Source organism: Podarcis pityusensis (assembly GCF_964106645.2).
Source record: "Podarcis pityusensis genome assembly, chromosome: 4".
In the NCBI taxonomy this organism is placed as follows: Eukaryota; Metazoa; Chordata; class Lepidosauria; order Squamata; family Lacertidae; genus Podarcis; species Podarcis pityusensis.
The window spans coordinates 25,872,666-25,887,477 of NC_138027.1; the positions used below are offsets into that span (position 1 = coordinate 25,872,666).

The 14,812-nt window shown below is 44.0% G+C and overlaps 1 protein-coding gene across 3 annotated transcripts in view; it reads right to left on the reverse strand.

The window, feature by feature from the left end:
- LNX2 (ligand of numb-protein X 2) overlaps window positions 1-14,812 on the reverse strand; it is a 75,523-nt gene that overhangs the window by 16,826 nt on the left and 43,885 nt on the right. For all 3 annotated transcript variants that reach the window (XM_081004111.1, XM_081004112.1, XM_081004113.1), the window contains exon 2: window positions 2,694-3,187. In XM_081004111.1, the coding sequence (XP_080860237.1) occupies window positions 2,694-3,088 (395 nt within the window). In that variant the 5' untranslated portion in view covers window positions 3,089-3,187. The remainder of the gene's footprint in view (window positions 1-2,693; window positions 3,188-14,812) is intronic.

A 14,812-nucleotide genomic window follows, 5' to 3' on the forward strand; every position in this document is an offset into this window, starting at 1 on the left:
CTGCGCAAGAGTCGAAACTTTCTCCTTCTCTAACTATGGAAAATTATCAGACATGTTGATGGAAGCCTAAAAGAAAAAAGATGTGTGATGAATTATTAATGTTTAATTGTGTTATAAATTTGTTTTTATTGGAAAATTAATTAAAAATATATACAAAAATAAAGAATATTTCTCTCTCTCTCACACACACAAATGATATAGCTTGGTATGGGAAATAAGGGTCTGGATCCCAGCTAAATGGAACTTAGTTAATATTGAAATCACTTGGTCTAAAGCCATGACTAACTGATTTCCAAGCATGGCCTAAATTCAACTTAGCTTGAATCCAACCCACTGGACCTTAAATTCTGCAAACAGCACTGATTGTGCCAGGGCACCTTTGGCCCTCCAGACGTTACTGAACTAACTGGGGCTGATGGGAGTTTTAGCTCAGCAACATCTGGAGAGCCAAAGGTCCCCCACTCCTGGTCTACACAAATCCCAGAGATCTCTGCTAGGTACCAAGTGTCCAGCAGAGCCCCAGCCCAGGGTGTGTGTGTGGTCTGATGTGACCGGATGCATCTGGACAGCGCCATGTTTCTCCACCCCACCCCCTGAAAATGATTCAGCAAAGTTGCCACCCTTGTTGAACGCTGTACTATATGCTGAGTTGCTATGCCTATCTTCGACATCTGTATGGTTTTGCTGAACACTTGGCAAGAATCAAATGAAAGCTCGGCTGAGTCCCGTAGAACAATCTTGGTCCTCTGTTCAGTAATTGACTTTTTGGCAAAGTGCATTCCAAAGGACTATTAAACATTTAAGAAGGTTTTGAAATGTCACATGCTAGGGAATTAAAAGTCCACCCAAGACTTGCGCTGGCTCATTTCAGAGGAGCTCAAAGTGCTCTGAGGGGGCCTGTGGCTCTCAAGAGAACTTGCTGAACCTGAAAATCTGATAAATCAATGGGATGCTAATGAGGCAATAGGGTAATATTGGGGGCGGGGTTAGTGACCAGGAAATAATTACATTTGTGCCCCATTCTTCTAATCTCCTTGTTGAGCAAGCTCAGAGATTCGCCACACACTCCAGAGCTGCCTCAGGGTTACATTGACATTTCATTCATCTTTTATGCTTAAATGAAGCAGATTATTTTGTCAATAGAAACTACCGGGTTTGAGCCAGAATGACTGCAAGGCCAAGGCCAGTTGAGTCTGTTCTAGTTCCCGGTGGTTCAGAATAATAGCGAGTGCTGGCCTTGGACCTAGAAGGTAAGGCTGCAAGCCTGAACACATACAGATTCACTGGGGTGAATTTGGGCAATCGACAGATCTCAGGTTTCCCATCTCAGTTTTCCATCTGCAAACAGGAACGACAGGTTGCAGCTACGCTTCTTGAAGCCCCCTCTCAATTCAGTAGGTATTAGTCACACAGGTTAAAGTGTGTATAGGATTGCAGCCTAAAACATCTTAGATGTTGAAAATGGCATGGTAATGATGGCATTTGGGAAGGGACATGGCTCACAGACATGCTTTGCATGCATAAAGTCCCAGGCTCAATCTCTGGCATCTCCAGGTAGGGCTAAGCAGGACTCTCCTACCTAAAACCCTGGGGAGCGTAAATCCTGAGCTAGATGGAACAATGCTCTTATTTGGTATAAGGCAGCTTCCTAGGTTTCTAATGATAACCATGGATGACATTCATTTTCTCCTGGGTGGGCTGCAGAGACAGCATAGGCCTTGTTTGCAGATTGCGGTGACCCAAGTTGCAGGCTTATTGTGATTTATTGGGAACAAGCAACATGGTGGGTACTTGCTTCTTCTTTGTCCCTCCCCTAGCTCGAGTGGGAGAAAAAGCTTGGACGCCCACAATTACGCTTGACTTCCCAGGACACCTGAACCCTGAATCATGGTTTAGTTCTCCCTAACAAGTCAGGCTAGCTAGCCAGCCCTAAACCATGTTTTGCTTTTGGTATATGACTACCAGCTTGTTGGGGAGACACAAACCACAATCTTGGATTTGGACATTGTGGGAGACCAAACTTAACTGTTGTTTCCTGTTTCCCTCCGCCCTCCTCCTTGTGCCCAGGGAGGAGTGAAGTAGAAGATTGGGCAGAAAGCATTAGTATGCAGCTTGTTCCCAATAGCTCATGATACGCCATGAACCTAGGCTTATCAGGGGCCAACATGGTTCATAAATTCACCCAGAGGATGTAGTTGACTTCTTTCCACAGCAGGTGATCCTCTAGAAAAAGACCTGATCTTGATGGTAGTATAGTTGGCACCAGGCTTGCTTTTGAGAGGTCTTTCCAGGTTTTTCAGTGCCTTACTCGAGTGAAGGAAAGTCTGAGAGGATTAACCCTGAACACCCTTGCTTTAGGATGTTATTGCCAGTACTGTAGTTTAAAATGGTTTTATTGATTGTATCATGACCTGGGATTGCTGTGCAATAAGAAGTTAGGTGTGTTTAAAAAACAACAACAACAACAACAACACAAATTAATAAATGAACAACACCCCTGAAAAGGAAAAGGGTTTCAGTCCAAAATACACATACATACGAAATCCAGAGAAAGAAAAGCATACTTCAACTCACATTGACATCCATGGCATATAAGCATGTTAGTCTTGACGGCTCAATCCCACACTTTTCAAATGCGACTGAAAGATGCAGAACTTCTAAGTTATCACTGGTGGATGGCCTTTCCTACTTACCTGTTTTTGAGGTGTGCTTCCAGGTCACACCGCTGCATCACTTCCTCACACGCTGAAGAAAAGGGGCACAACACCAAGAGTTTGTCAAGCAGTTTGTGGACGAGGATACTGGATTTTTTGCACAACTTAAAATGGAGCCGTTTGCGGTCCAGAGGGCAGAAATCCTTCTCCTGCAGGAAGTTCCGCAGGCACTTATAGCAGAATGTGTGGCCGCAAGGGGTGTCTAATGGCTGTAGCAAGGGCTGAAGGCAAATATGGCAGACCAAGTCATCGTCTACATCGTTCTGATAATTGTACAAGTGGTTCTCCCTTGTCCAATGCTGTTGGCCACATTCAAAGCACAGAGGGTTCAAGTTCTGCTCCACTGAGACCATCTCCTCATTTGTGGTGCCCATTTTAAAGCACTCCGGTTTGGCCTCCTCGTCAATGGAGAACTTGCTTGTAGAGGTTTTATTTGTTCATGGTTTTTTTCTGTTTAGCAAAGAGTCATTTTTCTGAAAAAGTAAAAAAGATAATAATCATTATTGAGATTCACTGAAAGAGTGAGCAAGAAGACCTCATGCAAGAGAAACTGTGTTCAGCACTGCTGTGTGTACTAAACTTGAGCTCAACCTCTGGCTGAATCTGGAGGGAGAAATTTCATGAAGGAACAGCTTCCCTATTTTTGCATTTTGGGGGCAGGATGCAAATTCCATGGCTGGCTATGGGCAACATACAGATCTTCAACTAGTTCCTCCCACTGGTAGCTGCTATTCTATCACTCCAAAATGATATTGCCACCAGCCTTTGGGGGCAACCAAAATGGTGGCCATCAGGAGGGAAAAGAACACCAGCAGCTTTTGTCCGCATCCCGCCACTGAAATCCTCCACCACTTTTGTACCCTGAAAATGGGGACATGAAATTGTGTGTGTGTACCACAAACCTAAAAACTGAATTAAAATTAGGTGTCCGTGTAACCCAGTTTCTGCGCCGATAAAAGCTGACTGCAACAACCCGTTTAACATTATGCAAAATGAGCAGTTTTAACATAAAGAACATAAGAAGAGCCTGGTGGGTCCATCTTCCTGTTCTTACAGTGGCCAACAAGATGCCTGGGGGAAGTCCACCAACAGGACTCTCCTTTCTTGCATTTTCCAGCTACTGGTATTCAGGAACATTACTGCCTCCAATCATGGAAGCAAAGCAGAGCCATCATAGATCAACAGCCCTCTCCTCCGATCCTCTTTTAAAGCCATCAAAGTTGGTGGCCATCACTGCCTCCTGCGGGAGAAGTTCCTTTTATTTGGACTGATCATCCAACATTCAACTTCACTGGATGCCCAGGAGTTATTGTGTTATGAGAGAGGGGAAAAATCTCTTCTTTGTCCACTTTCTCCATGCTATGCATGATTTCCATGGTTAGTCTTATTCTGGATAATATCGTGAAATTGTTTACTATTTACATCGTTCGTTCTGGTTTGTTAGGGAGGCAACAGAGGCCTATCTACATGTTTCATAAAAACAGCCCCCTTTGAGCATTGCGTGTGTGTGATTCATAACAGAGCAGCAGCAGTGTGCGCACATTTCCGTACTTCCTGTAACTCCACTTTCCAAAGCTGCTTTTCCTTACAAGAGGCTGCCAGGATTTTCTTTCACGTATTTGCACATAAGCTGTAGTTCAGTCCTAGGCTATGTTGGATACTGAAACCCACTCCCAACAGCTGGAAATGTTCTCTTCTGGCTCCTGGCATTGCCTGCACACTTTTAAACATTCCTTGACAGCTGTTAAGAGCTAGAAGTTTGCTGTAAAAAGAATCATAGCTGAATTTGTCACAAAGAGGCACCACATTCTGTACTTTTCCAGCGCTCCAATGGTGTCACAGAACACTCGTTCCAAAACATTATACGGAAATGGGAAGGCCTAGCGCTTGGCCCTTTATTTTCCCACAACGAAAACATTTTCCAGTGCTATGCACCAGCTATTATGTGCTTTTTTGGCTACAAGCGAGGCTACGTGGGGCAGCAGGAGCACTTAAGCTCAAAACAAAAACAATTCATTTCATTGACTTAGCACAAAACAAATGCTCCTATTGTGTATTAGAGGTTAGAAGACCCCATTCATCAAACCTGCCTTTTAAAACAGGAGGAAACACGAACATACGTGCAGAGATATTTGGCTCCATTTCCACCACTACCACCCGGCCCTGTTATGCATTTTATAGTCAGCAGTATCAAAAGCCGTATGTGGAAAGTTTGTCCATCTCAGTGATTAGCAATTAAAACTCTGTGCGCTCTATAATCTACACACACAACAACAACAACAACAACACCACACGGTTTTGATGACTGCTGCTTATTAGTAATGTCTGTGTTTTCATATTTTTGGGGTTTGCAATGTGTTTTGTTATTTTGTCGTTAGCTGCAGCGGACATGGAAAGGCAGGAGAAACATCTTAATTTAAAACAAAACTCAAGAGGAACATCAGTTGTCATCTATCTTTTTTATATATTGTTGTTGTGGTTTAGTCGTTTAGTCGTGTCCGACTCTTCGTGACCCCATGGACCAGAGCACGCCAGGCACTTCTGTCTTCCACTGCCTCCCGCAGTTTGGTCAGACTCATGTTTGTAGCTTCGAAAACACTGTCCAACCATCTCATCCTCTGTCGTCCCCTTCTCCTTGTGCCCTCCATCTTTCCCAACATCAGGGTCTTTTCCAGGGAGTCTTCTCTTCTCATGAGGTGGCCAAAGTATTGGAGCCTCAGCTTCATGATCTGTCCTTCCAGTGAGCACTCAGGGCTAATTTCCTTAAGAATGGATGCGTTTGATCTTCTTGCAGTCCATGGGACTCTCAAGAGTCTCCTCCAGCACCATAATTCAAAAGCATCAATTCTTCGGCGATCAGCCTTCTTTATGGTCCAGCTCTCACTTCCATACATCACTACTGGGAAAACCATGGCTTTAACTATACGGACCTTTGTTGGCAAGGTGATGTCTCTGCTTTTTAAGATGCTGTCTAGATTTGCCATTGCCTTTCTCCCAAGGAGCAGGCGTCTTTTAATTTTGTGACTGCTGTCACCATCTGCAGTGATCATGGAGCCCAAGAAAGTAAAATCTCTCACTGCCTCCATTTCTTCCCCTTCTATTTGCCAGGAGGTGATGGGCCCAGTGGCCATGATCTTCGTTTTTTTGATGTTGAGCTTCAGACCATATTTTGCGCTCTCCTTTTTCACCCTCATTAAAAGGTTCTTTAATTCCTCCTCACTTTCTGCCATCAAGGTTGTGTCATCCGCATATCTGAGGTTTTATATATATATACATTTTTATTAGTTTTACATCAAAGTTGCACACCATAAACATAACATTTTCAAACCTTAAAAAAGTGGTTCTTTCGAGCCTTGAGACCTCCCTCCCTCCCTCCCTCCATGGGTTCCAATTCTAAACATTTTCCTGCATCTTTTACTGTAATCTATCATATAATCATGGTATCCAAAATCCATATTACTTTACAAGTGTCATTCTATTCCTGCCAATGATTTCAACTGTTTACAGTGGTCTCTCAAATATGTTAGAAAATTATTCCAGTCTTTTAAGTATACTTGGTCTTCCTCATTTCTGATCTTTCCCAGCTGTCATCTATCTGTGCAATGTGGTGTGTACCAATGCAGACATAATACTGGTCATATGACACCCCCCAAAGAATCCTGGGAAATGGGGTTTATTCCTCAGATAGCTACAATTCCCAGCACCCTTAACAAATGACACTTCCCAGCCTTCTCTTGGGGAAACCAGGAGCTTAAAATGTATGGTGTTTATATAGCCCAATCTTCTGTTTATTTTCCTGGTTTGTTAACTAACACTAAGCTACAATTCCCAGGCTAAGCGCTAGCATCCCAGGGAGCGCTAGCTTAATACAAACCAGGATTTTTGTTTCAAACCTGTGGTAAAGAAAGCTCTCCAGTAACCACAGTGAGCCATATCAGGAGATCAGGCTAGGAAACCAGAGCTCTCCCTCTGCAGACTTTATCTTACCTTGAAACAAAATCCACACCTACCCCGTAACTGTGGTTAGACAGTTCATTGGTATCTACTGTATGTGAAACCTCAGGCCTGGGGGTCAGATGTGGCTCTCTCTTTCTGGCCTTTGGAAGTCTCCCAGACCATGTCCACTCCGGAAGCTGCACCCTTCACTGGCCCTCCTCTTGAGTCCTTCTTCGGTGCTTTTGCCTGGCCGCAATGCCTCCTTGAACAAGGACTATGATACCACTATGAAGACTCATGGCTTCCCCCAAAGCATTCTGGGAGCTAGAGTTGGTTCAAAGAGTGCTGGGAGTTGTTAGGTCACACACACCCATTCCCCTCACAGAGGTACCATTCCCAGAATTCCCTGTGAAGAGGGACTTATAAACTGCTGCCAGCCAACACTGAGCTAGAGGAACCAATGGTTATTCAGTCCCAGGCAACTTCCTATGTGACTTCAAACTGTACTTTCAGATTCTTGCTTAAAGAGAAACCCTGGTTGGTCTTAGCTACGATTACGGCTGATGCCGGCAAAACTGCTTAAGAGGGGAATTTGAGGAGGAGAGCGAAGTTTGCGTGGCTTCCAATGCGCTAGCTGTGGTTAGCAAAAAGCCTGCTCCGAGCGCATTAATAATATACACACACTTGATTTGTGGAACAAAGAGCAAGTCACGTCGACAGGCTACTGTTATAAATAGGTTTCATAATTAATAGCTGACAGCCAATACCCTGGCTTTTCTAATGAAATAAAACACGCGATACGATGAGATGGAGAGAAAGTCACACTGGTGGGAGATAATTAAAATGTCAGTCCCAGCCAAGTAGCTTTGCGTTTGCATGTTAATGAGGTCGCCTCCCTGGCACGTGTTAACTAGCCGTGGTCTTAAACAGGAAGGCTAACAACAGGGAAAGCAACACAGATTGGTGGCTGGGGGTCTGGGGTGGTTAGAGGTCGCTGCTGTGGGGGACTGCAGTATTATTAGCCCCAAACGGCAGAGGGGGAAAGGGAGACAGGAAACGGAAAGAACCATAGTTTGCCTTAGGCAACCTAGTGATTTTGGGGCTGAGTTCAGCTGGGGACTCCCCGTTTCTACTGGTAATCCTGGATATCATACTGCTTTGGGAATACAGTGGTGCCTCTGGTTACAAACTTAATTCGTTCTGAAGGTTCGTTCTTACCCTGAAACCGTTCTTAACCTGAGGTACCACTTTAGCTAATGGGGCCTCCTGCTGCTGCCATGGCACCGGCACACAATTTCTCTTCTCATCCTGAGGTAAAGTTCTTAACCTGAGATACTACTTCTGGGTTAGCGGAGTCTGTAACCTGAAGTGTTTGTAACCCAAGGTACCACTGTAGAGGCTTCTCATTGGCATGTTTTCTTGTAGGTAACCTTTTGCGTTTGGAAACTGTTCCATAGTAGCAATTCCTTCCTCCAGATGACTTAGTCATAAGCAAATTAGTCGCATTGATTCTACTTTTTTTCATGATTGTGTGTAAGCCTTTTATTTATGCACAAAATCAAAAATTATTTTAAAAAACAACCGGAACAAGGCATCATATACACCACCCACTGCTCTGCGCAAAAACATGCATCATCACACTTATGCAAAAAATTGGTTATAAAAGGATTGCCTTGTATGGCTGCCATCAGCAAAATCATTCTATCTAAAGCAGTTCCATTGAAATCAATGGAAAGTTAAGTGGTTTGGAGATTGTTCCTATCAGGTAGTATAATTCCAGAGGGGCGGGGTGTCAATACACATGGTGCATCCTAAAAATGTTTATTTCCCAGCAAATATGCAAAGCTATGCAATCTATAAGGCTCTTGAACATTCCAGATTGAAGCAGCTGAGGCATATTCTTGTATTATACGTTTCAGCAAAATATTGCATTATACAAATATTGTATCTTGTATTATACGTTTCAGTCGTAGCTGAACAGCACAGCAAACCCATCATGAAGACAACTGCAAATCCATTTTTAATAGGAATACTGTCGAAATGACAAATGCTCCTGGCATTAGTTGACAACGGATGTATTTGCCCCAGTCGAGCGAAGGAGATCTGTGAGTGCAATTAATGCAAATATGGATAAGCACAATGATACTCAATCCCAAAATCAATTTATCTGTTGATGTGGACTGAAATGTGCATTCCCCCACCTGGAGAACTAATGGTGTGCTATGCACAGCCTAAACTAGCCCAGATATGCTACAATACATTCTGGCTCCAGCCCTGTGCGACTTTGACACTTTAAGTCCTGTAATGACACCTTGTTTCACCACCCTTCTTCTCAGTTACCTTGAAAGGAAGATCACTGTTATCAGCACAGTGCATACTCTGTGCTAAAAATATTCATACAGTGTCTCAGCAATCCAGATTCTGCACCACAAAAAGGAATTCCCAAATAATGATGCAACTCAAGCAAATCTGCCTATTTTTGTTTTGCATTAGCTTATTATTCCATTTGGCACCATTTGTGCCTGGTTGCACAGTAGAGGCCATAGCTCCCTGTAAGCAGAAGGTCCCAAGTTCAATCCCTGGCATCTCCAAGTAGGGCTGGGAGAGAACCTTTGCCTGGAATCCTGGAAAGCCCCTGCCGAGTGATGCTGAGCTAGATGGAGCAATGATCTGACTCGGTATAAGGCAGATTCCTAGGTTCTTATCAAAGATTCCCAGACAATTGTGCCAAAGGACCATTCTCAAAAGCTTCATGGGGCAGGTAGGGCAGCTTTAGTTCTGAGTTTGCTATCCTTTCCATGGACTCTCTCCCGCATTCTCCCTTGGCAGGTTTCATGAACTATCCCAGGCACAGGCAAACTCAGCCCTCCAGATGTTTTGGGACTACAACTCCCATCATCCCTGACCGCTGGTCCTGTTAGCTAGGGATGATGGGAGTTGTAGTCCCCGAACATCTGGAGGGCTGAGTTTGCCTATGCCTGAACTACCCTCTCAGGCAAGCCATATTTTCCATTGGCTGCAAACTAAATTGCTTTGGAATAAAAGGAGATGCTATCAAGATACAGGACTGGCAGCAGCAGAGATGGATGACAAATGGGGGCAGATTCAGAGTGCCAATATCTGAACTGGCATGCACAACTCTAAGGTGTGCAATGAATTCCTCTTGCAGCTACTGTGAGAATCACTTTGTTCCTTTCTTTCTCATTCCTCATGTGGCTGATGGAAACTTTTCCTTATGAGTACCAACAGTGTGGGTTTCTAAGCAAGAGAAAGAACAGGAACTCTGACCATAAAATTCAGTGTATTACATAGTGATCATGATTCTGCCTTATAACATCAGAGCCTTGAAATGTCATTTCCTTTTCGGCCACCATTTGGTTAAGGCAGGAAATCACATGTGCATTAGATGTTTTGAAAATATTTGGAGGAAACTGATTTGATGTGGTAGACTGTCAGGATGTTTCCGTAACTGAGGATATCTGCTAAACACCTGAACAATTGGTGGAAAAGACAGGGGTGAGGTAGCGTCTAAATGTTTTTCCAGCTATGTTTTTAACTTTCTTAGCTGGTTTGTTTATTTTCCTCTCTGACCTGGCTGTTCCAATTTAAGCCCATTATGCTTTAAGATTTAAAAATGCAGAATTCCTTTAGTTTGGCTGTACTAAGAATTTAGACACACACATACACCCTGCAATCTTAATCATGTAAATAATATTGGGCCCAACATTGTCTGCTCCCAATAATTGCATGCCATATTAATTTTTTTTCAAGCAATACCCAAGTAGAAAACAGATACTTTATTGGCACATTTTTGTGTTTTACTTTGAAAGATTTTAGACAGCAGATTTGCTAGTTCCACTTAAAGATAGGGGTCTCTGCAACCCCTCAGAGGTCAAAAGCTGCTCATGTACTGTACTTTTTGCATAGGATTAAAGAATGCATGCTAGATATTCTAATGACTATTTCCTGGTTGAGCCTTAGAGATCCTTCTGAGTACCGTATTTTTCACCCTATAGGGCGCACTGCCCCATAGGGCGCACCTAGTTTTTTTTGGGGGGGGGAATAAATAAATAAAAAATTATTTCCCCCCCCAGCCGCAGGGCTGGGGCGGGGGAAGCCCGAGCTTCCCCCGACCCCAGCCCCCAGAACAGGAGTTCCCGCCGGGCTCGCAAGGCTTGCGGACATCTGCCCAAAGCCCGGGGTGCGCTCCGGAGCGCGCCCCATGCTTCGGGGTGCAGGCTGCTGCCCGCAAGCCTTGCGAGCCCGGCGGGAACTCCCGCGGGCTCGCAAGGCTTGCAGATAGCTTCCTGAAGCCTGGAGAGCGAGAGGAACCCCTCTCGCTCTCCAGGCTTCTGTGAAAGCCTGCATTCGCCCCATAGGATGCACACACATTTCCCCTTCATTTTTGGAGGGGGAAAAGTGTGTCCTATAGGGCGAAAAATACGGTACCTTGCTTGAGGCGAGCGATGGGCAGGTGGTAAAATATCTGAATGTTGTCATGCCTCTTAGACTTGCTATGAAAGTCAGTTCTTAGCTTGTCAATGGACTGACAAAAATAATGTGCTTGTTCTACAATTTCATTTTTCTTTTCTTTTCGCACACATGACAAGTGGGTGGAGGAGGGGAGGAAAGAGCCATGCCAATCTGGGCATGCACCCAAAATAAAACATGTAATTTTATTTTATGCAAAATTTACTCCCACTCTAAGCGTAAGACATTCTGCCTGCAAAATGAGAACATTTCTTAGCACAAAACCCCAATTTCTCAAACGTAATAGATGAGCTGCTCTCATCGTTAGCCCAGCAAGGAGAGAAAAACATCCCTCACTGATGATAGAGGCAGGTACCAACATAATGGAGCCATGTAAACCGTAGTTGGAGAGAGGATGGTTTTTATCTTCACAATTAAAAAAAAAAAAAAATGTTGATTGAATGGTAAAGGAACAAAGACGCAAAGTAAACTTGAGCAGGGAAGAGGAAGTAAATGGCATTTATATTCCAACTAGGAGAGTCTGTCATCACCTACACCAGGGATGGGAAACCAGAGGTGCTCCAGATGTTATTGGACTCCCAACTTCCATCAGCCCCAGTTAGCACAGCCAACAGTCATGGACAATTAGGGGAGTTGTAGTTTGGCAAAATCCTGAGAGCCATAGGTTATGAACCATAGCGCTAAATTGCTACCCATCAAGGTTTCTGGAGAGAAGATTGGTCACATCACAGTGCTATCCTAAGTGACAAGGCTCATCCCTCCTGAATTTGGAGTATAAGGCTCCTGCAAGTCATGATGAGGCACTATTATGTACAGCTGAAATGATTACCAGGTGTTCCCTGTGGAAAAATAGTGCATTGTACATGTACCCTGCGTGCAACAGTTCAGTTATCACCTGCCAAATATGATTCAGGTAATCGGGTGCCTTCCATCAGTCATTTGGGCCTATTTCATGAAACATACTGGGTGACCTTGTGCTAGTCACTGTCCTCTTGAACTAGCCTACCTCACAGGGTTGATGTGAAGGGATGAATAGCATGCCGTGTTTGCTGCGCTGTGCTTATATGAGAATGAATGAATGCGTACATAAAACAGCACACAGATAAATATGATTCCCTGTTTAGGGAAGCTTTTAATGTCTGGTGTTTTATTGCTTTTTTAAAATGATTATTATCATCATTAATTCTATTGGGAGCTGCCCAGAGTGGCTGGAGAAACCCAGCCAGATGGGTGGGGTATAAATAATAATAACTGTTGTTATTATTATTGCAGATGAGGGCTAAAATGATTTTTTGTATAGAGGAGCGTCCCTGTTCCCTGAATATAGAAAACTTGCAGGTAGAAAGAGGCTAGAACCCTTCTTTATGACAACTAGTTTTCAACATACAGGGAATCTGTTTATAAGGAAGAAGAATAAATCAAGTGACACCTGAACTGCGGTGTATCTTACAATCTTATCTGCTGCTCATGATAACTAGACCTTGATGATCAGCCTGGATTTTCATGAGCCACTTTACACAGAAAGGCTCAAAGAGATACATGGTGCAGCATTATTAAAAACAGCGCAAACAAAAAAGCGATCAGACCATAAAACAAATCCTTGCCTTCCCCAACAGAGACAATCAGATAAGCCCCAAAATACCATCAACTGCTGTATAACTTTAACAGTAAAATGCTTGAGAGAAGAGAAACCCCCTGGCACCAGAAAGATGTTGTTTTTGGTGCTAGGCAAGCCTCTCTGGGGAAAGCATTCCATAAACCAGGGGCTGCCACTGAAAAGGCCCCTTCTCTTTTTGCTATCCGCCCCCCCCACAAGCCTCCCATGATGTAATATCTAGCACCCACCACAAACTCTGTACTTTGGGCACGGTAGATTTATTATTATAACAGTAATAATACTGGTGAAAGAATTGCAAGCAAGATGATAGCAAGTGTCAAGGGAAAGAGAGAAATAGCTATAAAATCTGCCTTTCAAAACACATAATTCACTCAGAAATGAGCCCCTTGGAATTTCAGAATGACAACCAAATAGCGTGGCTGATGCTTCTTCTTCTTTTATATTTTGCACGACGTGCTCCCGATCACGATGCCACTTGTAACTGCGATTTGTCAGTGAGCATCACTGCGCAGCCTTAAGAAGGTGGCTTCTAACAAATTACATCTTGTAGTTTATCCTTTTAAGAAATAGTATGACAAGGAACATCTCTCCCGGAGGGCACAATTGACGATGCAGCTTCTGTCATGTTAAGATTTGCTAATTGGGCGCCGAGCTTGGTGCGGCTGCGCCAACCGAACAATCCCGTGATGAAAACCATTGAATGATTCACACCAGCCTATGCCTGGTTCTCACATGCATTTACTCTGCTTGATTTCTTCTCTGCACTCCATGTCTCCTTGGATCACCTCACAGGCAGTCACAGCTGTTTTTGGACTACAATTCCTATCATCTCTGACCTGGTCCTGCTAGATAGGGATGATGGGACTTGTAGTCCAAAAACAGCCGGAGACCCGAGTTTGAGAAACTCTGCTCTAACCCACGGATTGCTGAACTGGCTACCAAAAGTGCTTATGTGCCCCCACTTCAATTGCAGCCAATTGTGTTGGAGAGTCATAGCTGGGGAGGTAAGGGCTCCCTGGGAAGAGGGACTGATTGTTGAACCACTCTGTGAATTGTACCTCTGTGGTGGGAATAGGGGTTCCTGTACCAACTACAGTTCCCAGGATTCCTTGGGGGGAAGCCGTGGCTGCTAGAAGTGGCATGATACAACTTTAAATGTATACGGTCTGACAGTTTCATGCCAGTAAAGTGGCTTTGTCTGCCACCAAAGGCACAAAAACAAGTTAAAATGGCGGAAATGAGTGACTAGTTCCAAATCAGTTATGAATGGAATTTTAAATAATTGAAACAAATGGAGTAATTAAACAGGATAGGGAATCATTTCCGCTTTGGAGCAACTGACTGCGCTGGCTTCAGACTTCCTTTGCCTTGCTTTCCATTTGCCTTAGCATCCACTCCACAGGAACCTGTTCTGACAGTGATCTATATGTCACCTGACTACCGTCAAACTAAAAAAAAAAAGCACAAAAACCCTATAAGCAGAGTTCAGATTTAAGCCTAATTATGCCGCAGCTCCGAAGCAGATGCTCGGCCCATCTCAGCACTCAGCAGAATTACAGCATCTTACATGGGGGCTTAGCCAGCTGCCTTAACTAGGCACTGATATAGCAGGATAATTAGAGACAACATAAACGGCTCCATATCTGATCTTGTCATATTTTTCATGACAAGCATCTGGCGCTGTAAAGCAAAAACAAAGCTCTGCGTCAATTTCTGATGACTTCACCCTCCATCAAACATGGCTTGCCTCAACGGGGATCTGTTCCATGATTGAAGATGCACTGATGGCGAGGGGGTGGGCAGGAATGACAAATGATGCAAAACTGTAAGGAATATTCTTTTGATTCCACCCCTCCCACCATTTTTATTTAAGTGTGCTAATTATATGACAGTAATAATCAGGGCCCGCTTTTATCCAGCCACTAGCTGAGGCTCCAATACTTTGGCCACCTCATGAGAAGAGAAGACTCCCCGGAAAAGACCCTGATGTTGGGAAAGATGGGAGGGCACAAGGAGAAGGGGACGACAGAGGACGAGATGGCTGGACAGTGTT